Source organism: Oncorhynchus keta, chromosome 4 (genome assembly GCF_023373465.1).
Source record: "Oncorhynchus keta strain PuntledgeMale-10-30-2019 chromosome 4, Oket_V2, whole genome shotgun sequence".
Classification (NCBI taxonomy): Eukaryota; Metazoa; Chordata; class Actinopteri; order Salmoniformes; family Salmonidae; genus Oncorhynchus; species Oncorhynchus keta.
In genome coordinates, this window is record NC_068424.1 from 86,450,092 (window position 1) to 86,471,792 (window position 21,701).

Sequence of the window (21,701 nt, forward strand, 5' to 3'; positions counted from 1 at the left end):
AAAGTTTGAAATATCCAGTAAATGTCGTTCCACTTCATGATTGTGTCCCACTTGTTGTTGATTCTTCACAAAAAAATACAGTTTTATATCTTTATGTTTGAAGCCTGAAATGAGGCAAAAGGTCGCAAAGTTCAAGGGGGCCGAATACTTTCGCAAGGCACTGTATGTGGATTCCAGTTTGCAAAGAGTCAAAAGTTCGTTCAGAGCCATCGATGTGTCTGCTTTGGGGGGAAATATAAACGGCTGTGATTATAATCTAAGAGAATTCCCTTGGTAGATAATGCGGTCGACATTTGATTGTGAGGAATTCTAAATCGGGTGAACAGAAGGACTTGAGTTCCTGCATGTTGTTGTGGCAACACCCCGTCACGTTAACCATGAAGCATACGCCCCCGCCCCTCTTCTTACCAGAAAGATGTTTGTTTCTGTCGGCGCGATGCGTGGAGAAACCAGCTGGCTGCACCGACTCCGATAGCGTCTCTCCAGTGAGCCATGTTTCCGTGAAGCAAAGAACGTTAGTCTCTGACTGAGCGTTATGACGGCTGCGTGGTCCCATGGTGTTTATACTTGGATACTATTGTGTGTACAGATGAATGTGGTACCTTCGGGTGTTTGGAAATTGCTTCCAAGGATGAACCAGAGTTGTGGACGTCTACCATTTTTTGGGGCTGAAATCAGGCCTTGGCTGATTTCTTTTGATGTTCCCATGATGTCAAGCAAAGAGGCCACTGAGTTTGAAGGTAGACCTTGAAATACATCCACAAATACACCTCCAATTGACTCAAATGATGTCAATTAGCCTATCAGGATCTTCTAAACCCGTGAAATCATTTTCTGGAATGTTCCAAGCTGTTTAAAGGCACATTCCACTTAGTGTATGGAAACTTCTGACCCACTGGAATTGTGATAGTGAATTATAAGTGAAATAATCTGTCTGTAAACAATTGTTGGGAAAATCACTTGTGTCATGAACAAAGTAGATGTCCTAACCAACTTGCCAAAACTACAGTTTGTTTACAAGAAATATGTGGTGGTTGAAAAACGAGTTTTAATGACTCAAATCTAAGACTTAACTGTCTCTTTTAGCCCTCTCGGTCTCTATAACCCTCTCGGTCTCTATAACCCTCTCGGTCTCTATAACCCTCTCGGTCTCTATAACCCTCTCGGTCTCTATAACCCTCTCGGTCTCTATAACCCGCTCGGTCTCTATAACCCTCTCGGTCTCTATAACCCGCTCGGTCTCTATAACCCGCTCTGTCTCTATAACCCGCTCTGTCTCTATAACCCGCTCTGTCTCTATAACCCGCTCTGTCTCTATAACCCGCTCTGTCTCTATAACCCGCTCTGTCTCTATAACCCGCTCTGTCTCTATAACCCGCTCTGTCTCTATAACCCGCTCTGTCTCTATAACCCGCTCTGTCTCTATAACCCGCTCTGTCTCTATAACCCGCTCTGTCTCTATAACCCGCTCTGTCTCTATAACCCGCTCTGTCTCTATAACCCGCTCTGTCTCTATAACCCGCTCTGTCTCTATAACCCGCTCTGTCTCTATAACCCGCTCTGTCTCTATAACCCGCTCTGTCTCTATAACCCGCTCTGTCTCTATAACCCGCTCGGTCTCTATAACCCTCTCGGTCTCTATAACCCTCTCGGTCTCTATAACCCTCTCGGTCTCTATAACCCTCTCGGTCTCTATAACCCTCTCGGTCTCTATAACCCTCTCGGTCTCTATAACCCTCTCGGTCTCTATAACCCTCTCGGTCTCTATAACCCTCTCGGTCTCTATAACCCTCTCGGTCTCTATAACCCTCTCGGTCTCTATAACCCTCTCGGTCTCTATAACCCTCTCGGTCTCTATAACCCTCTCTGTCTCTATAACCCTCTCGGTCTCTATAACCCGCTCGGTCTCTATAACCCGCTCTGTCTCTATAACCCTCTCTGTCCCAGGGTCTGTCTCTGTCTGTCTCTATAACTCGCTCTGTCTCTATAACCCTCTCTGTCCCAGGGTCTGTCTCTGTCTGTCTCTATAACCCTCTCTGTCTCTATAACCCTCTCTGTCTCTATAACTCGCTCTGTCTCTATAACTCGCTCTGTCTCTGTCCCAGGGTCTGTCTCTGCGTGTGAACCATGGAGCGTACGGAGGACAGATGGACATGGGAGGAGCTAACAGCTACTTCCCCTTCAACGTTGCCGCACTGGCCTCTATGTCCAACCCTCAGCTGGAGGTACCGGTCACACACACACACACACACACACACACACACACACACACTGCCCTAGATTTAACCCAGTATTCGAAATTGGGGTTCTAGATTTAACCCAGTACTCGAAATTGGGGTTCTAGATTTAACCCAGTACTCGGAATTGGGGTTCTAGATTTAACCCAGTACTCGAAATTGGGGTTCTAGATTTAACCCTGTACTCGAAATTGGGGTTCTAGATTTAACCCTGTACTCGAAATTGGGGTTCTAGATTTAACCCTGTACTCGAAATTGGGGTTCTAGATTTAACCCTGTACTCGAAATTGGGGTTCTAGATTTAACCCTGTACTCGAAATTGGGGTTCTAGATTTAACCCTGTACTCGAAATTGGGGTTCTAGATTTAACCCTGTACTCGAAATTGGGGTTCTAGATTTAACCCTGTACTCGAAATTGGGGTTCTAGATTTAACCCTGTACTCGAAATTGGGGTTCTAGATTTAACCCTGTACTCAAAATTGGGGTTCTAGATTTAACCCTGTACTCGAAATTGGGGTTCTAGATTTAACCCAGTACTCGGAATTGGGGTTCTAGATTGATTTTTTAAACTTTTGCATCTTTTTTCTACGATTGTAGGAGTTGATCAACCAGGGCCGTCAGAAGGTGATGGAGGCCACCAACGCTCTCAAATTCCTCCCCAGAGAATCTCTAGAGGACACCATCGGGAGAGTGGTGAGTGGAGGGGCAGAGGGACAACCTAATATAATCTAACTAGATCATCTCTAGAAGACCCCATCAGGAGGGACAACCTAATATAATCTAACTAGATCATCTCTAGAAGACCCCATCAGGAGGGACAACCTAATATAATCTAACTAGATCATCTCTAGAAGACACCATCAGGAGGGACAACCTAATATAATCTAACTAGATCATCTCTAGAAGACCCCATCAGGAGGGACAACCTAATATAATCTAACTAGATCATCTCTAGAAGACCCCATCAGGAGGGACAACCTAATATAATCTAACTAGATCATCTCTAGAAGACCCCATCAGGAGGGGGAGGGACAACCTAATATAATCTAACTAGATCATCTCTAGAAGACCCCATCAGGAGGGACAACCTAATATAATCTAACTAGATCATCTCTAAAAGACCCCATCAGGAGAGACAACCTAATATAATCTAACTAGATCATCTCTAAAAGACCCCATCAGGAGAGACAACCTAATATAATCTAACTAGATCATCTCTAGAAGACCCCATCAGGGGGGGGAGGGACAACCTAATATAATCTAACTAGATCATCTCTAGAAGACCCCATCAGGAGGGACAACCTAATATAATCTAACTAGATCATCTCTAGAAGACACCATCAGGAGGGACAACCTAATATAATCTAACTAGATCATCTCTAGAAGACCCCATCAGGAGGGACAACCTAATATAATCTAACTAGATCATCTCTAGAAGACCCCATCAGGAGGGACAACCTAATATAATCTAACTAGATCATCTCTAAAAGACCCCATCAGGAGGGACAACCTAATATAATCTAACTAGATCATCTCTAGAAGACCCCATCAGGAGGGGGAGGGACAACCTAATATAATCTAACTAGATCATCTCTAGAAGACCCCATCAGGAGGGACAACCTAATATAATCTAACTAGATCATCTCTAGAAGACCCCATCAGGAGGGACAACCTAATATAATCTAACTAGATCATCTCTAGAAGACACCATCAGGAGGGACAACCTAATATAATCTAACTAGATCATCTCTAAAAGACCCCATCAGGAGGGACAACCTAATATAATCTAACTAGATCATCTCTAGAAGACACCATCAGGAGGGACAACCTAATATAATCTAACTAGATCATCTCTAAAAGACCCCATCAGGAGGTGGAGGGACAACCTAATATAATCTAACTAGATCATCTCTAGAAGACCCCATCAGGAGGGGGAGGGATGGACTGAATGGGCGCTGGAGTCCTTCTCACCATCACGGAAGTTGTCTATCCTCCTAAGAACCTGTGTTGGAAGACTTGGGGTGTGAGGACGGTTTGGTTGTATGGTCTGTCAGAACAGTGTGTTGTCCATGCTGTGACCAGTCTCCTCCTTTCTTCTCCAGTGGAAGGAGAACCCAGCCCTCACGGAGTCCCAGGTCCAGGCCATGGCTCTGGGGAGACAGGCCAGTGTAGAGATGGAGCTCAAACGAAGAGAAGCTGTCTACAGAGACGTCCTCAATAAGCAACAGACTGTAAGATCACAACTTCTAACCTGACACGACCTAACACGACATGAGACAAGCTAGCATGACCTAGCAGGACCTAACACGACATGAGACAAGCTAGCACGACCTAGCAGTACCTAACACGACATGAGACAAGCTAGCATGACCTAGCAGGACCTAACACAACATGAGACAAGCTAGCATGACCTAGCAGGACCTAACACGACATGAGACAAGCTAGCAACTTCGACCTAGCAGGACCTAACACGACATGAGACAAGCTAGCATGACCTAGCAGGACCTAACACGACATGAGACAAGCTAGCACGACCTAGCAGGACCTAACACGACATGAGACAAGCTAGCATGACCTAGCAGGACCTAACACGACATGAGACAAGCTAGCACGACCTAGCAGTACCTAACACGACATGAGACAAGCTAGCATGACCTAGCAGGACCTAACACAACATGAGACAAGCTAGCATGACCTAGCAGGACCTAACACAACATGAGACAAGCTAGCACGACCTAGCAGGACCTAACACGACATGAGACAAGCTAGCACGACCTAGCAGGACCTAACACGACATGAGACAAGCTAGCACGACCTAGCAGTACCTAACACGACATGAGACAAGCTAGCATGACCTAGCAGGACCTAACACGACATGAGACAAGCTAGCAGGACCTAACACGACATGAGACAAGCTAGCACGACCTAGCAGGACCTAACACGACATGAGACAAGCTAGCACGACCTAGCAGGACCTAACACAACATGATACAAGCTAGCACGACCTAGCAGGACCTAACACGACATGAGACAAGCTAGCACGACCTAGCAGGACCTAACACAACATGAGACAAGCTAGCATGACCTAGCAGGACCTGACACAACATGAGACAAGCTAGCACGACCTAGCAGGACCTAACACAACATGAGACAAGCTAGCACGACCTAGCAGTACCTAACACGACATGAGACAAGCTAGCATGACCTAGCAGGACCTAACACGACATGAGACAAGCTAGCACGACCTAGCAGTACCTAACACGACATGAGACAAGCTAGCATGACCTAGCAGGACCTAACACAACATGAGACAAGCTAGCACGACCTAGCAGGACCTAACACGACATGAGACAAGCTAGCATGACCTAGCAGGACCTAACACAACATGAGACAAGCTAGCACGACCTAGCAGGACCTAACACGACATGAGACGAGCTAGCACGACCTAGCAGTACCTAACACGACATGAGACAAGCTAGCATGACCTAACACAACATGATACAAGCTAGCAGGACCTAACCTAACACAACATGATACAAGCTAGCACGACACGACCTAGCATGACATGATACAAGCTAGCATGACCCGACCTAGCACAACATGATACAAGCTAGCATGACCTAGCACGACAAGACCTAGCACGACATGATACAAGCTAGCATGACCCGACCTAACATAACATGATACAAGCTAGCACGACACGACCTAGCATGACATGATACAAGCTAGCATGACCCGACCTAGCACAACATGATACAAGCTAGCATGACCTAGCACGACACGACCGAGCACGCCATGATACAAGCAATCACAACCTAGCAGGACCTAACACAATATGATACAAGCGAGCACGACACGGTACAAGCTAGCACCACACGGTACAAGCTAGCACCACACGACCTAGCACGACACGATACAAGCTAGCACGACACGATACAAGCTAGCAGGACCTAACACGACATGATACAAGCTAGCACAACCTAGCAGGACCTAACATGACATGATACAAGCTAGCACGACACGACCTAGCATGACATGATACAAGCTAGCACGACACGACCTAGCACGACATGATACAAGCTAGCATGACCCGACCTAGCACAACATGATACAAGCTAGCATGACCCGACCGAGCACAACATCATGATATAAGCTAGCATGACCTAGCACGACATGATACAAGCTAGCATGACCCGACCTAGCACAACATCATGATATAAGCTAGCATGACCTAGCACGACAAGACCTAGCACGACATGATACAAGCTAGCATGACCCGACCTAACATAACATGATACAAGCTAGCACGACACGACCTAGCACGACACGATACAAGCAATCACAACCTAGCAGGACCTAACACAATATGATACAAGCTAGCACGACAGGATACAAGCTAGCACGACACAACCTAGCACGACACGATCTACCACGACACGATACAAGCTAGCAGGACCTAGCAGGACCTAACATGACATGATACAAGCTAGCACGACATCCGCTAGCACATCCTGACACGATATGATACAAGCTATTACGACCTGACATGACACAAGCCAGCACGACCTAACATGACATGATACAAGCTAGCACAACACAACCTAGCCCGACATCCGCTAGCACATCCTAACACGGTATGATACAAGCTAGCACAACATCCGCTAGCACATCCTAACACGATATGATACAAGCTAGCACGACAAGACTACCTTAAACGTTTCCTTTCCACCTGCTATCTAAACCTCTCCTGCTTCTCTTTCTAGTGTTCAGGCTGACGAACACCTAGTCTCGCGAATCTCCATCTCTCTGATGGAACCTGAGAAGTCCTAACCTCTCTCTCCATCTGTCTCTCTCTGGTGGACCCTGAGAAGTCCTAACCTCTCTCTCCATCTGTCTCTCTCTGATGGAACCTGAGAAGTCCTAACCTCTCTCTCCATCTGTCTCTGATGGACCCTGAGAAGTCCTAACCTCCCTCTCCATCTGTCTCTGATGGACCCTGAAGTCCTAACCTCTCTCTCCATCTCTCTCTGATGGAACCTGAGAAGTCCTAACCTCTCTCTCCATCTGTCTCTCTCTGATGGAACCTGAGAAGTCCTAACCTCTCTCTCCATCTGTCTCTGATGGACCCTGAAGTCCTAACCTCTCTCTCCATCTGTCTCTCTCTGATGGACCCTGAAGTCCTAACCTCTCTCTCCATCTGTCTCTCTCTGATGGACCCTGAAGTCCTAACCTCTCTCTCCATCTGTCTCTCTCTGATGGACCCTGAAGTCCTAACCTCTCTCTCCATCTGTCTCTCTCTGATGGACCCTGAAGTCCTTAACCTCTCCCTCCATCTGTCTCTCTCTGATGGACCCTGAAGTCCTAACCTCTCCCTGCCTCCCCTCCACAGCTAATGATGTACGTTCAGAAGGTGATCACCAACAGGAAGGTGAGAGAGCAGCAGATGGCCATGGCCAACCAGGCCCAGCTGATGAGCCAGATGAACGGCATGCTGGGAGCTGGAGGGATGAGCCAGATGGAACTCTTGGGGTTGTACCAACAGCTGGGGGCGCTACAGGGTCATCCCACCCACCCCTCCATGGGCGGCAAGAACCCCGGTCCCTCCAAGGGCAACCTGTAAGGGGAGGGGGACCCAGGGCTTGCTCCACATAGTCCCCTATCTATTCTCTACATAGTGCACTATCCACTTCATATTGGCTCTGGTCAAAAGTAGTGCACTATTTAGGCAATAGGGTATCATTTGGGACTCAGACCCACTCACTGCCCCCTCACTGTCTCACTCAGTAGGTTCCTCCCTGATGCTGCTCCGTCTCCTATGTAGTGCACTAGATGGAGCCCAGATCCCTAGAGTTTTGGTTAGAAGTAGTGCACTATGTAGGGGATAGGGGTGGGATCTGGGCCGTTGCCTGCTGTCTCCTTCACTGGGGAGGTGAGACGACACAGAGAGAAGGGTCTCGGAGCCCCTCGCCACTCCCTCCAGCTCTCCTGAAGCAGGGAATGACATGACTTGTATAGGGACAATATGAAGGCGTTTTAGAAATGTCATTTGAAATTCTGTATATACCGCCTTAATGTTATTCAACTTCTCTGTCTTCAGTTTTCATGTATTTAAAATAACGTAAGGAAAGGGAAATGTTTTTGTCCCAATGCTTTTAAGCAGTACGTTATTCTTTCCCCTTAAAAGGAGGGTTTGTTTAATGAATAGATTATTCTGTAAGTTGTGTTTTGATACAGTTTTAATGAATGCCTGTCTATCTAAAGAACCCCCAGAGGGAGACCATAGTGCTGACAGGACTGTTTCAGGATATTAAACATTAGATCCCCTATAGAACCCCCCCTCTACCAAGACACACGCAGACACACACACGCAGACAGACACACACACGCAGACACACACACGCAGACAGACACACGCACGCAGACAGACACACGCACGCAGACAGACACACACACGCAGACAGACACACACACGCAGGCAGACAGACACACGCAGGCAGACAGACACACACAGGCAGACAGACACACGCAGGCAGACAGACAGACACACGCAGGCAGACAGACACACACACGCAGGCAGACACACACACGCAGGCAGACACACACACGCAGACAGACACACACACGCAGACAGACACACACACGCAGACAGACACACACACGCAGACAGACACACACACGCAGGCAGACAGACACACGCAGGCAGACAGACACACACACGCAGGCAGACAGACGCAGACACACACGCAGGCAGACAGACACACACACGCAGGCAGACAGACACACACACGCAGGCAGACACACACACGCAGGCAGACAGACCAAGACACACAGGCAGACAGACAGACCAAGACACACAGGCAGACAGACAGACCAAGACACACAGGCAGACAGACAGACCAAGACACACACACAGGCAGACAGACAGACCAAGACACACACACAGGCAGACAGACAGACCAAGACACACACACAGGCAGACAGACAGACCAAGACACACACACAGGCAGACAGACAGACCAAGACACACGCAGACAGACAGACAGACAGACCAAGACACACACACGCAGACAGACAGACCAAGACACACACACGCAGACAGACAGACCAAGACACACACACGCAGACAGACAGACACAGGCAGGCATCCAGACAGACACAGGCAGGCATCCAGACAGACACGCAGAAAGACAGATGGGCAGAAAGACAGATGGGCAGAAAGACAGATGGGCAGAAAGACATGGGCAGAAAGACAGATGGGCGGGCAGAAAGACAGATGGGCAGGCAGAAAGAAAGACAGATGGGCAGGCAGAAAGACAGAAAGAAAGAAAGACAGACTGACAGGCAGAAAGAAAGACAGATGGGCAGGCAGAAAGAAAGACAGATGGGCAGGCAGAAAGACAGAAAGAAAGAAAGACAGACTGACAGGCAGAAAGAAAGACAGACTGACAGGCAGAAAGAAAGACAGACTGACAGGCAGAAAGACAGACAGACAGACAGACTGACAGGCAGAAAGACAGACAGGCAGGCAGGCAGACGTGCTGGTTTTGGAAAACTCTTTGGGAGATTCTGATGCATAGCCATGACAAAACAAAATGAGGGCATTAATTCCATTTCCTAAAGTTTTGTGTAAATTAAATTTGAGAATGATTTTTCTAGCTTGTAGCCCTTAATATTTCCACTATTTGTCTCATGGTTATTATAATGGTAATATGGAATGCTCTCGTGATGTTTTAAACAGACTGTCCCTCTCCCTCTCCCCTCACTCTCTTCCCCGGGACTCTCTCTCTCTCTTTGTAAAGCTCATGCTCTTGTTGTCAAGTTGTTGCCTAGCGTAGCTCCATATCCCAGGGTGCTGTTCATCCTTCTCTTTCTGTTCCACTTGTTGCATCCTAATCCAACCCTGGTACAGGACGGGGTCGACAGGTCGACAGGAGGTTGTCTGACCTGGTCGATAGGGTTCCTCCGTTTGCACAATAAGGTGTATTTCTGAAATGTCTCCTGTCGCCCTCCCGAGAATGTTCTTCTCATGTTTAAACACCAACTAGGTTTTTTGTTGCCATTCATTGATTGATCTGAACTGCTACTATCTTGATAAGTATTTAATATAACATTTAATAAAGTGACCAAAAGGGTGACCACCTTTTTAGTTTTTGTGCCATTTCTTTCACTGACTACACCACAGGGGATACTGACTACACCACAGGGGATACTGACTACACCACAGGGGATACTGACTACACCACGGGGGATACTGACTACACCACAGGGAATACTGACTACACCACAGGGAATACTGACTACACCACGGGGGATACTGACTACACCACGGGGGATACTGACTACACCACGGGGGATACTGACTACACCACGGGGGATACTGACTACACCACAGGGGATACTGACTACACCACAGGGGATACTGACTACACCACAGGGAGTACTGACTACACCACGGGGGATACTGACTACACCACAGGGAGTACTGACTACACCACAGGGGATACTGACTACACCACAGGGAATACTGACTACACCACAGGGGATACTGACTACACCACAGGGGATACTGACTGCACCACAGGGGATACTGACTACACCACAGGGGATACTGACTACACCACAGGGAATACTGACTACACCACAGGGAATACTGACTACACCACAGGGGATACTGACTACACCACAGGGAATACTGACTACACCACAGGGGATACTGACTACACCACAGGGAATACTGACTACACCACAGGGAATACTGACTACACCACAGGGGATACTGACTACACCACAGGGGATACTGACTACACCACAGGGGATACTGACTACACCACAGGGGATACTGACTACACCACAGGGAATACTGACTACACCACAGGGGATACTGACTACACCACAGGGGATACTGACTACACCACAGGGGATACTGACTACACCACAGGGAATACTGACTACACCACAGGGGATACTGACTACACCACGGGGAATACTGACTACACCACAGGGAATACTGACTACACCACAGGGGATACTGACTACACCACAGGGGATACTGACTACACCACAGGGGATACTGACTACACCACAGGGGATACTGACTACACCACGGGGGATACTGACTACACCACAGGGAATACTGACTACACCACAGGGGATACTGACTACACCACAGGGGATACTGACTACACCACAGGGGATACTGACTACACCACAGGGGATACTGACTACACCAGGGGGGATACTGACTACACCAGGGGGGATACTGACTACACCAGGGGGGATACTGACTACACCACGGGGGATACTGACTACACCACGGGGGATACTGACTACACCACGGGGATACTGACTACACCACGGGGGATACTGACTACACCAGGGGGGATACTGACTACACCAGGGGGGATACTGACTACACCAGGGGGGATACTGACTACACCACGGGGGATACTGACTACACCACGGGGGATACTGACTACACCACGGGGAATACTGACTACACCACAGGGGATACTGACTACACCACGGGGAATACTGACTACACCACGGGGAATACTGACTACACCACGGGGATACTGACTACACCAGGGGGGATACTGACTACACCAGGGGGGATACTGACTACACCAGGGGGGATACTGACTACACCACAGGGGATACTGACTACACCACGGGGAATACCGACTACACCACAGGGAATACTGACTACAAGACAGGGCACAGTGAATACCGACTACAAGACGGGGCACAGTGAATACCGACTACACCACAGTGAATACTGACTACACCACAGCAGGGTAGCCTAGTGGTTAGAGCGTTGGACTAGTAACCGAAAGGTTGCAAGTTCAAACCCCTGAGCTGACAAGGTACAAATCTGTCATTCTGCCCCTGAACAGGCAGTTAACCCACTGTTCCCAGGCCGTCATTGAAAATAAGAATTTGTTCTTAACCTACTTGCCTCGTTAAATAAAGGTAAAATAAATAAATAACCAGATGCATCATGTCTCGACTCTACTATGACACCCCGGTTCCCCTCCCCTCTTCTCCCCACTTCATTCCTTCTTCCAGGAGGTATTTTTCTCTGACTTCCTTTCTGTCTGCCCTCTAGGCAAGTCTTTGGCTTTCTGTCTGCCCTCTAGGCAAGTCTTTGGCTCTTTCTGTCTGCCCTCTAGGCAAGTCTTTGGCTCTTTCTGTCTGCCCTCTAGGCAAGTCTTTGGCTCTTTCTGTCTGCCCTCTAGGCAAGTCTTTGGCTCTCTCTGTCTGCCCTCTAGGCAAGTCTTTGGCTCTTTCTGTCTGCCCTCTAGGCAAGTCTGGCTCTTTCTGTCTGCCCTCTAGGCAAGTCTTTGGCTCTTTCTGTCTGCCCTCTAGGCATGTCTTTGGCTCTTTCTGTCTGCCCTCTAGGCAAGTCTTTGGCTCTTTCTGTCTGCCCTCTAGGCAAGTCTTTGGCTCTTTCTGTCTGCCCTCTAGGCATGTCTTTGGCTCTTTCTGTCTGCCCTCTAGGCATGTCTTTGGCTCTTTCTGTCTGCCCCCTAGGCATGTATTTGGCTCTTTCTGTCTGCCCTCTAGGCAAGTCTTTGGCTCTTTCTGTCTGCCCTCTAGGCAAGTCTTTGGCTCTTTCTGTCTGCCCTCTAGGCATGTCTTTGGCTCTTTCTGTCTGCCCTCTAGGCATGTCTTTGGCTCTTTCTGTCTGCCCTCTAGGCAAGTCTTTGGCTCTTTCTGTCTGCCCTCTAGGCATGTCTTTGGCTCTTTCTGTCTGCCCTCTAGGCATGTCTTTGACTCTTTCTGTCTGCCCTCTAGGCATGTCTTTGGCTCTTTCTGTCTGCCCTCTAGGCAAGTCTTTGGCTCTTTCTGTCTGCCCTCTAGGCATGTCTTTGGCTCTTTCTGTCTGCCCTCTCGGCAAGTCTGGCTCTTTCTGTCTGCCCTCTAGGCAAGTCTTTGGCTCTTTCTGTCTGCCCTCTAGGCATGTCTTTGGCTCTTTCTGTCTGCCCTCTAGGCAAGTCTTTGGCTCTTTCTGTCTGCCCTCTAGGCAAGTCTTTGGCTCTTTCTGTCTGCCCTCTAGGCAAGTCTTTGGCTCTTTCTGTCTGCCCTCTAGGCATGTCTTTGGCTCTTTCTGTCTGCCCTCTAGGCATGTCTTTGGCTCTTTCTGTCTGCCCTCTAGGCAAGTCTTTGGCTCTTTCTGTCTGCCCTCTAGGCATGTCTTTGGCTCTTTCTGTCTGCCCTCTAGGCAAATCTTTGGCTCTTTCTGTCTGCCCTCTCGGCAAGTCTGGCTCTTTCTGTCTGCCCTCTAGGCAAGTCTTTGGCTCTTTCTGTCTGCCCTCTAGGCATGTCTTTGGCTCTTTCTGTCTGCCCTCTAGGCAAGTCTTTGGCTCTTTCTGTCTGCCCTCTAGGCATGTCTTTGGCTCTTTCTGTCTGCCCTCTAGGCAAGTCTTTGGCTCTTTCTGTCTGCCCTCTAGGCATGTCTTTGGCTCTCTCTGTCTGCCCTCTAGGCAAATCTTTGGCTCTTTCTGTCTGCCCTCTAGGCAAGTCTTTGGCTCTTTCTGTCTGCCCTCTAGGCATGTCTTTGTCTCTTTCTGTCTGCCCTCTAGGCATGTCTTTGGCTCTTTCTGTCTGCCCTCTAGGTATGTCTTTGGACCTTTCATCCCAACCCCTCTACCCCCCCTATCCCAGTCCCCACTTCCCCCACTCCCCCCTCTATCCCAGTCCCCTCTACCCCCCCTCTCTATCCCCCTCTATCCCAGTCCCCACTTCCCGCTCTATCCCAGTCCCCTCTACCCCCCCCTCTCTATCCCCCTCTATCCCAGTCCCCACTTCCCCCACTCCCCCCTCTCTATCCCCCTCTATCCCAGTCCCCACTTCCCCCACTCCCCCTCTCTATCCCCCTCTATCTCAGTCCCCTCTATCTCAGTCCCCCCTCTATCACCCCTTCTCAGTCCTCTCTATTCCTCCTCCCCAATCCTCTATATACCTCCCCCTCTACCCCAGTCCCCTCTACCCCAGTCCCCTCTTATACCCCTCCCCCTCTCTACCCTAGTCCCCTCTTATCCTCCTCCCCCTCTCTATCCAGTCCCCTCTTACCCCCTCCCCCTCTCTATCCCAGTCCCCTCTTACCCCCTCCCCTCTCTATCCCAGTCCCCTCTTACCCCCCTCCCCCTCTCTATCCCAGTCACCTCTTTCCCCCTCCCCCTCTCTATCCCAGTCCTCTCTACCCCCCTCTCTATCCCAGTCCCCTCTTACCCCCATTCTCCTCTCTATCCCAGTCCCCTCTTACCCCCTCCCCCTCTCTATCCCAGTCCCCTCTACCCCCCTCTCTATCCCAGTCCCCTCTTACCCCCTCCCCCTCTCTATCCCAGTCCTCTCTACCCCCCCTCTCTATCCCAGTCCCCTCTACCCCCTCCCCCTCTCTATCCCAGTCCCCTCTTTCCCCCTCTCCCTCTCTTTCCCGGTCCCCTCTACCCCCCTATATCCCAGTCCCCTCTATCCCCCCTCTCCCTCTCTATCCCCCTATATCCCAGTCCCCTCTTTCCCCCTCTCCCTCTCTTTCCCGGTCCCCTCTACCCCCCCTATATCCCAGTCCCCTCTATCCCCCTTTCCCTCTACCCCCTATATCCCAGTCCCCTCTATCCCCCCTCTCCCTCTCTATCCCCCCTATATCCCAGTCCCCTCTATCCCCCCTCTCCCTCTCTATGGAATTGTAAAATGGGTACCTTCTAGCAGCCATATATCAGTAGATGTATTAAATATACACGGTCGAGAGTCCAGAAGGCTCTGTTTGTCCTTCTGAACAGACGTGTAACAGGAGCTCAAACAGGAAGGCTGAGATATCTTGATCACCAAACTTTGGAGCTGCATATTATATTTATTTATTATGGCAATCCTCTCTCCCTACAAACTGACGTTTGCGCTGCACTCGATCCGATTGGCTGTACAGCAAATCAGGAAATGTCCTCTGTCAAGTTTTTTTTTATTTTCTATCAAGTCGAGTCTCAAGTGATCAAATTTGGGAAACAGACTCGTCTACGTCATGTGACTCGAGTCCACAACCCTGCTATTTATGTAAATAATATTGGTCTTTCTGTAAAAACCTGTAACATTCATCTGTATCCAGATGCCCCTGTTATGTACATTATTGACCCTATCGCTGACCAGGCAGAAAGGCCCTGTTGATTTAAAATGTAGTACTAAATGCGGGAAAAAATTAATGTATGGTGTTTTCTAATTCTCCTGTAAATATTTCAGATGGTTTATGTAACCGGAGTGAAATGGCTAGCTAGTGGTGTTTCAATCGGTGACGTCGTTTGCTCTGGGACCTTGACGTAGTGGTTCCCCTTTGCTCTGGGACCTTGAAGTAGTGGTTCCCCTTTGCTCTGAGACCTTGAAGTAGTGGTTCCCCTTGCTCTGAGACCTTGAAGTAGTGGTTCCCCTTTGCTCTGGGACCTTGAAGTAGTGGTTCCCCTTTGCTCTGGGACCTTGAAGTAGTGGTTCCCCTTTGCTCTGAGACCTTGAAGTAGTGGTTCCCCTTGCTCTGAGACCTTGAAGTAGTGGTTCCCCTTTGCTCTGGGACCTTGAAGTAGTGGTTCCCCTTTGCTCTGGGACCTTGAAGTAGTTGTTCCCCTTTGCTCTGGGACCTTGAAGTAGTGGTTCCCCTTTGCTCTGGGACCTTGAAGTAGTGGTTCCCTTTGCTCTGAGACCTTGAAGTAGTTGTTCCCCTTTGCTCTGGGACCTTGAAGTAGTGGTTCCCCTTTGCTCTGAGACCTTGAAGTAGTGGTTCCCCTTGCTCTGAGACCTTGAAGTAGTGGTTCCCCTTTGCTCTGAGACCTTGAAGTAGTGGTTCCCCTTGCTCTGAGACCTTGAAGTAGTGGTTCCCCTTTGCTCTGAGACCTTGAAGTAGTGGTTCCCCTTGCTCTGAGACCTTGAAGTAGTGGTTCCCCTTTGCTCTGGGACCTTGAAGTAGTGGTTCCCCTTTGCTCTGAGACCTTGAAGTAGTGGTTCCCCTTTGCTCTGAGACCTTGAAGTAGTGGTTCCCCTTTGCTCTGGGACCTTGAAGTAGTGGTTCCCCTTGCTCTGAGACCTTGAAGTAGTGGTTCCCCTTTGCTCTGAGACCTTGAAGTAGTGGTTCCCCTTTGCTCTGAGACCTTGAAGTAGTGGTTCCCCTTTGCTCTGAGACCTTGAAGTAGTGGTTCCCCTTTGCTCTGGGACCTTGAAGTAGTGGTTCCCCTTTGCTCTGAGACCTTGAAGTAGTGGTTCCCCTTTGCTCTGGGACCTTGAAGTAGTTGTTCCCCTTTGCTCTGGGACCTTGAAGTAGTTGTTCCCCTTGCTCTGAGACCTTGAAGTAGTGGTTCCCCTTGCTCTGAGACCTTGAAGTAGTGGTTCCCCTTTGCTCTGGGACCTTGAAGTAGTGGTTCCCCTTTGCTCTGGGACCTTGAAGTAGTGGTTCCCCTTTGCTCTGAGACCTTGAAGTAGTGGTTCCCCTTTGCTCTGAGACCTTGAAGTAGTGGTTCCCCTTTGCTCTGAGACCTTGAAGTAGTGGTTCCCCTTTGCTCTGAGACCTTGAAGTAGTGGTTCCCCTTTGCTCTGAGACCTTGAAGTAGTGGTTCCCCTTGCTCTGAGACCTTGAAGTAGTGGTTCCCCTTTGCTCTGGGACCTTGAAGTAGTGGTTCCCCTTTGCTCTGAGACCTTGAAGTAGTGGTTCCCCTTGCTCTGAGACCTTGAAGTAGTGGTTCCCCTTTGCTCTGGGACCTTGAAGTAGTGGTTCCCCTTTGCTCTGAGACCTTGAAGTAGTTGTTCCCCTTTGCTCTGAGACCTTGAAGTAGTGGTTCCCCTTGCTCTGAGACCTTGAAGTAGTGGTTCCCCTTTGCTCTGGGACCTTGAAGTAGTGGTTCCCCTTTGCTCTGGGACCTTGAAGTAGTGGTTCCCCTTTGCTCTGGGACCTTGAAGTAGTGGTTCCCCTTTGCTCTGGGACCTTGAAGTAGTGGTTCCCCTTTGCTCTGAGACCTGAAGTAGTGGTTCCCCTTGCTCTGAGACCTTGAAGTAGTTGTTCCCCTTTGCTCTGAGACCTTGAAGTAGTGGTTCCCCTTTGCTCTGAGACCTTGAAGTAGTGGTTCCCCTTTGCTCTGAGACCTTGAAGTAGTGATTCCCCTTGCTCTGAGACCTTGAAGTAGTGGTTCCCCTTGCTCTGAGACCTTGAAGTAGTGGTTCCCCTTGCTCTGAGACCTTGAAGTAGTGGTTCCCCTTGCTCTGAGACCTTGAAGTAGTGGTTCCCCTTGCTCTGAGACCTTGAAGTAGTGGTTCCCTTTGCTCTGAGACCTTGAAGTAGTGGTTCCCCTTTGCTCTGAGACCTTGAAGTAGTGGTTCCCTTTTGCTCTGAGACCTTGAAGTAGTGGTTCCCCTTGCTCTGAGACCTTGAAGTAGTGGTTCCCCTTTGCTCTGAGACCTTGAAGTAGTGGTTCCCCTTTGCTCTGAGACCTTGAAGTAGTGGTTCCCCTTGCTCTGAGACCTTGAAGTAGTGGTTCCCCTTTGCTCTGGGACCTTGAAGTAGTGGTTCCCCTTGCTCTGAGACCTTGAAGTAGTGGTTCCCCTTTGCTCTGGGACCTTGAAGTAGTGGTTCCCCTTGCTCTGAGACCTTGAAGTAGTGGTTCCCCTTTGCTCTGGGACCTTGAAGTAGTGGTTCCCCTTGCTCTGAGACCTTGACGTAGTGGTTCCCCTTTGCTCTGGGACCTTGAAGTAGTGGTTCCCCTTGCTCTGAGACCTTGAAGTAGTGGTTCCCCTTGCTCTGAGACTTTGAAGTAGTGGTTCCCCTTGCTCTGAGACCTTGAAGTAGTGGTTCCCCTTGCTCTGAGACCTTGAAGTAGTGGTTCCCCTTGCTCTGGGACCTTGAAGTAGTGGTTCCCCTTTGCTCTGAGACCTTGAAGTAGTTGTTCCCCTCGCTGGGAAGCTGGGATTTAAAGTGGGCTTCTTTTATAGAAATAGATCACGCCTCTCTCTAAACAGCAGGAAGTAGATTGTACAGCTTTCCTGACAGTTGTTACTATGGTGACCATTTATAGATCACGCCTCTCTCTAAACAGCAGGAAGTAGATTGTACAGTTGTTACTATGGTGACCATTTACCAGAATGGCTCCCTTGTCCTCCCTTTGGCAAATCTGACCACTCCACTCTCTTTTTAATTTTTTAAATTTCACCTTTATTGACAACAGGTTCTCATTTACAACTGCGACCTGGCCAAGATGAAGCATAAGCAAACATACAACAACACATGGAATAAACTAAACATACAGTCAATAATACAGTAGAACTAAAGAAAACAAAAAAGTATATATACAGTGAGCGCAAATAAGGTCAAATAAGGGAGTTAAGGAAATAAATAGGCCATGGTGGTGAAGTAATTACAATATAGCAATTAAACACTGGAATGGTAGATGTGCAGAAGATGAATGTGCAAGTAGAGATACTGGGGTGCAAAGGAGCAAGAAAAATAAATAAATACAGTATGGGGATGAGGAAGGCAGATGGGCTGTTTACAAACAACAGCTCAAACAGGAAGTACCAGTGATGTGCTCAATACGGATGAAGCAGACGTGAAGCTAGAACGGCTGTTCTGCCAGTACAGATGGGATTTCTGGAATTCATCCGATAACATTGAAGAGTTTAACCACAACAGTCATGGGCTTCATCAATAAGTGTGTCGACAACGTCGTCCCCACAGACTATAAGAACGTATCTCAACCAAAAAATAATGGATTACAGGCAATATCTGTGCTGGGATAAAGTCTAGAGCTACCGCTTACAAGGAACGGGACGTGGACATGGACACATGCTACGACCTCCGGCTGTCACGTTCTGACCTTTATTTCCTTTGTTTTGTCTTTATTTAGTATGGTATCAGGGCGTGAGTTGGGGTGGGCAGTCTATGTTTGTTTTGTCTTTATTTAGTATGGTATCAGGGCGTGAGTTGGGGTGGGCAGTCTATGTTTGTTTTGTCTTTATTTAGTATGGTATCAGGGGGTGAGTTGGGGTGGGCAGTCTATGTTTGTTTTGTCTTTATTTAGTATGGTATCAGGGCGTGAGTTGGGGTGGGCAGTCTATGTTTGTTTTGTCTTTATTTAGTATGGTATCAGGGCGTGAGTTGGGGTGGGCAGTCTATGTTTGTTTTGTCTTTATTTAGTATGGTATCAGGGCGTGAGTTGGGGTGGGCAGTCTATGTTTGTTTTGTCTTTATTTAGTATGGTATCAGGGCGTGAGTTGGGGTGGGCAGTCTATGTTTGTTTTGTCTTTATTTAGTATGGTATCAGGGGTGAGTTGGGGTGGGCAGTCTATGTTTGTTTTGTCTTTATTTAGTATGGTATCAGGGCGTGAGTTGGGGTGGGCAGTCTATGTTTGTTTTGTCTTTATTTAGTATGGTATCAGGGCGTGAGTTGGGGTGGGCAGTCTATGTTTGTTTTGTCTTTATTTAGTATGGTATCAGGGCGTGAGTTGGGGTGGGCAGTCTATGTTTGTTTTGTCTTTATTTAGTATGGTATCAGGGCGTGAGTTGGGGTGGGCAGTCTATGTTTGTTTTGTCTTTATTTAGTATGGTATCAGGGCGTTTGGGGTGGGCAGTCTATGTTTGTTTTGTCTTTATTTAGTATGGTATCAGGGGTGAGTTGGGGTGGGCAGTCTATGTTTGTTTTGTCTTTATTTAGTATGGTATCAGGGCGTGAGTTGGGGTGGGCAGTCTGTTTGTTTTGTCTTTATTTAGTATGGTATCAGGGGGTGAGTTGGGGTGGGCAGTCTATGTTTGTTTTGTCTTTATTTAGTATGGTATCAGGGGTGAGTTGGGGTGGGCAGTCTATGTTTGTTTTGTCTTTATTTAGTATGGTATCAGGGGGTGAGTTGGGGTGGGCAGTCTATGTTTGTTTTGTCTTTATTTAGTATGGTAGTGAGTTGGGGTGGGCAGTCTATGTTTGTTTTGTCTTTATTTAGTATGGTATCAGGGGGTGAGTTGGGGTGGGCAGTCTGTTTGTTTTGTCTTTATTTAGTATGGTATCAGGGCGTGAGTTGGGGTGGGCAGTCTATGTTTGTTTTGTCTTTATTTAGTATGGTATCAGGGGGTGAGTTGGGGTGGGCAGTCTATGTTTGTTTTGTCTTTATTTAGTATGGTATCAGGGGTGAGTTGGGGTGGGCAGTCTATGTTTGTTTTGTCTTTATTTAGTATGGTATCAGGGGTGAGTTGGGGTGGGCAGTCTATGTTTGTTTTGTCTTTATTTAGTATGGTATCAGGGGTGAGTTGGGGTGGGCAGTCTATGTTTGTTTTGTCTTTATTTAGTATGGTATCAGGGGTGAGTTGGGGTGGGCAGTCTATGTTTGTTTTGTCTTTATTTAGTATGGTATCAGGGGGTGAGTTGGGGTGGGCAGTCTGTTTGTTTTGTCTTTATTTAGTATGGTATCAGGGCGTGAGTCAGTCTATGTTTGTTTTGTCTTTATTTAGTATGGTATCAGGGGGTGAGTTGAGTCTATGTTTGTTTTGTCTTTATTTAGTATGGTATCAGGGGTGAGTTGGGGTGGGCAGTCTATGTTTGTTTTGTCTTTATTTAGTATGGTATCAGGGGTGAGTTGGGGTGGGCAGTCTATGTTTGTTTTGTCTTTATTTAGTATGGTATCAGGGGTGAGTTGGGTGGGCAGTCTATGTTTGTTTTGTCTTTATTTAGTATGGTATCAGGGGGTGAGTTGGGGTGGGCAGTCTATGTTTGTTTTGTCTTTATTTAGTATGGTATCCGGGCGTGAGTTTGGGTGGGCAGTCTATGTTTGTTTTTCTATGATTTTGGGATTTCTATGTTTCGGCCTAGTATGGTTCTCAATCAGAGGCAGGTGTCATTAGTTGTCTCTGATTGAGAATCATTCTTAGGTAGCCTGGTTGTCTCTGATTGAGAATCATACTTAGGTAGCCTGGTTGTCTCTGATTGAGAATCATACTTAGGTAGCCTGGGTTTCACTGTTTGTTTGTGGGTGATTGTCTATGTTAGTTGCTTGTGTTCAGCACAGTTCTCATTATAGCTTCACGGTCGTTATTTGTTTATTGTTTTGTATAGTTTGTGTTCAGTGTTCAGTGCTTTCTTTAATTAAAAATCACACACACCACTCTGCATGTTGGTCAGCTCCTTACGACGATCGTGACACCGACGAGACATCAAACATGCGAAATATCAGATGAAGGAGGAATCCTCTGATGCTCGTCGTATGTGCCCAGGCTCGCAGACTATAACGGGCCACAGAGGGAACCCCAGCCGTGAGATGCCCAGTGATGCAGAGCTCCCAAACTAGCAAAATGCCTTTTGTGCTCGCTTCGAGGAATATAACACTGTGCGTGAAAGCCCCTGTATTTTTTCTGGATGACTGTGTACGGATGCTAGGCTACAGGAAGGTTTAGCACAGACTGGAATATGTTCCGTGATTCACCCAATGGCATTGAGGAGTTTACCACCTCAGTCATCG

General features: G+C 48.2%; 1 protein-coding gene and 1 long non-coding RNA gene across 13 annotated transcripts in view; one reads left to right on the forward strand and one right to left on the reverse strand.

The window, feature by feature from the left end:
• LOC118382455 (transcriptional regulator ATRX-like) overlaps nucleotides 1–10,377 on the forward strand; it is a 105,887-nt gene extending 95,510 nt beyond the window's left edge. For all 11 annotated transcript variants that reach the window (XM_052518061.1, XM_052518063.1, XM_052518064.1 and 8 more), the window contains 4 exons: nucleotides 2,106–2,225; nucleotides 2,835–2,930; nucleotides 4,340–4,468; nucleotides 7,627–10,377. In XM_052518061.1, the coding sequence (XP_052374021.1) occupies nucleotides 2,106–2,225; nucleotides 2,835–2,930; nucleotides 4,340–4,468; nucleotides 7,627–7,857 (576 nt within the window). In that variant the 3' untranslated portion in view covers nucleotides 7,858–10,377. The remainder of the gene's footprint in view (nucleotides 1–2,105; nucleotides 2,226–2,834; nucleotides 2,931–4,339; nucleotides 4,469–7,626) is intronic.
• On the reverse strand, nucleotides 2,952–4,320 carry LOC127929775 (uncharacterized). 2 transcript variants are annotated; one of them, XR_008136146.1, is made up of 3 exons: nucleotides 3,962–4,320; nucleotides 3,488–3,909; nucleotides 2,952–3,325 (listed from the first exon to the last, which is right to left on the reverse strand). It is a non-coding gene; the product is annotated as an uncharacterized LOC127929775 (long non-coding RNA). The 2 variants fall into 2 exon arrangements; XR_008136147.1 differs by having other exon boundaries at nucleotides 2,954–3,059; nucleotides 3,112–3,909.
• Nucleotides 10,378–21,701: the final 11,324 nt, after the last annotated feature.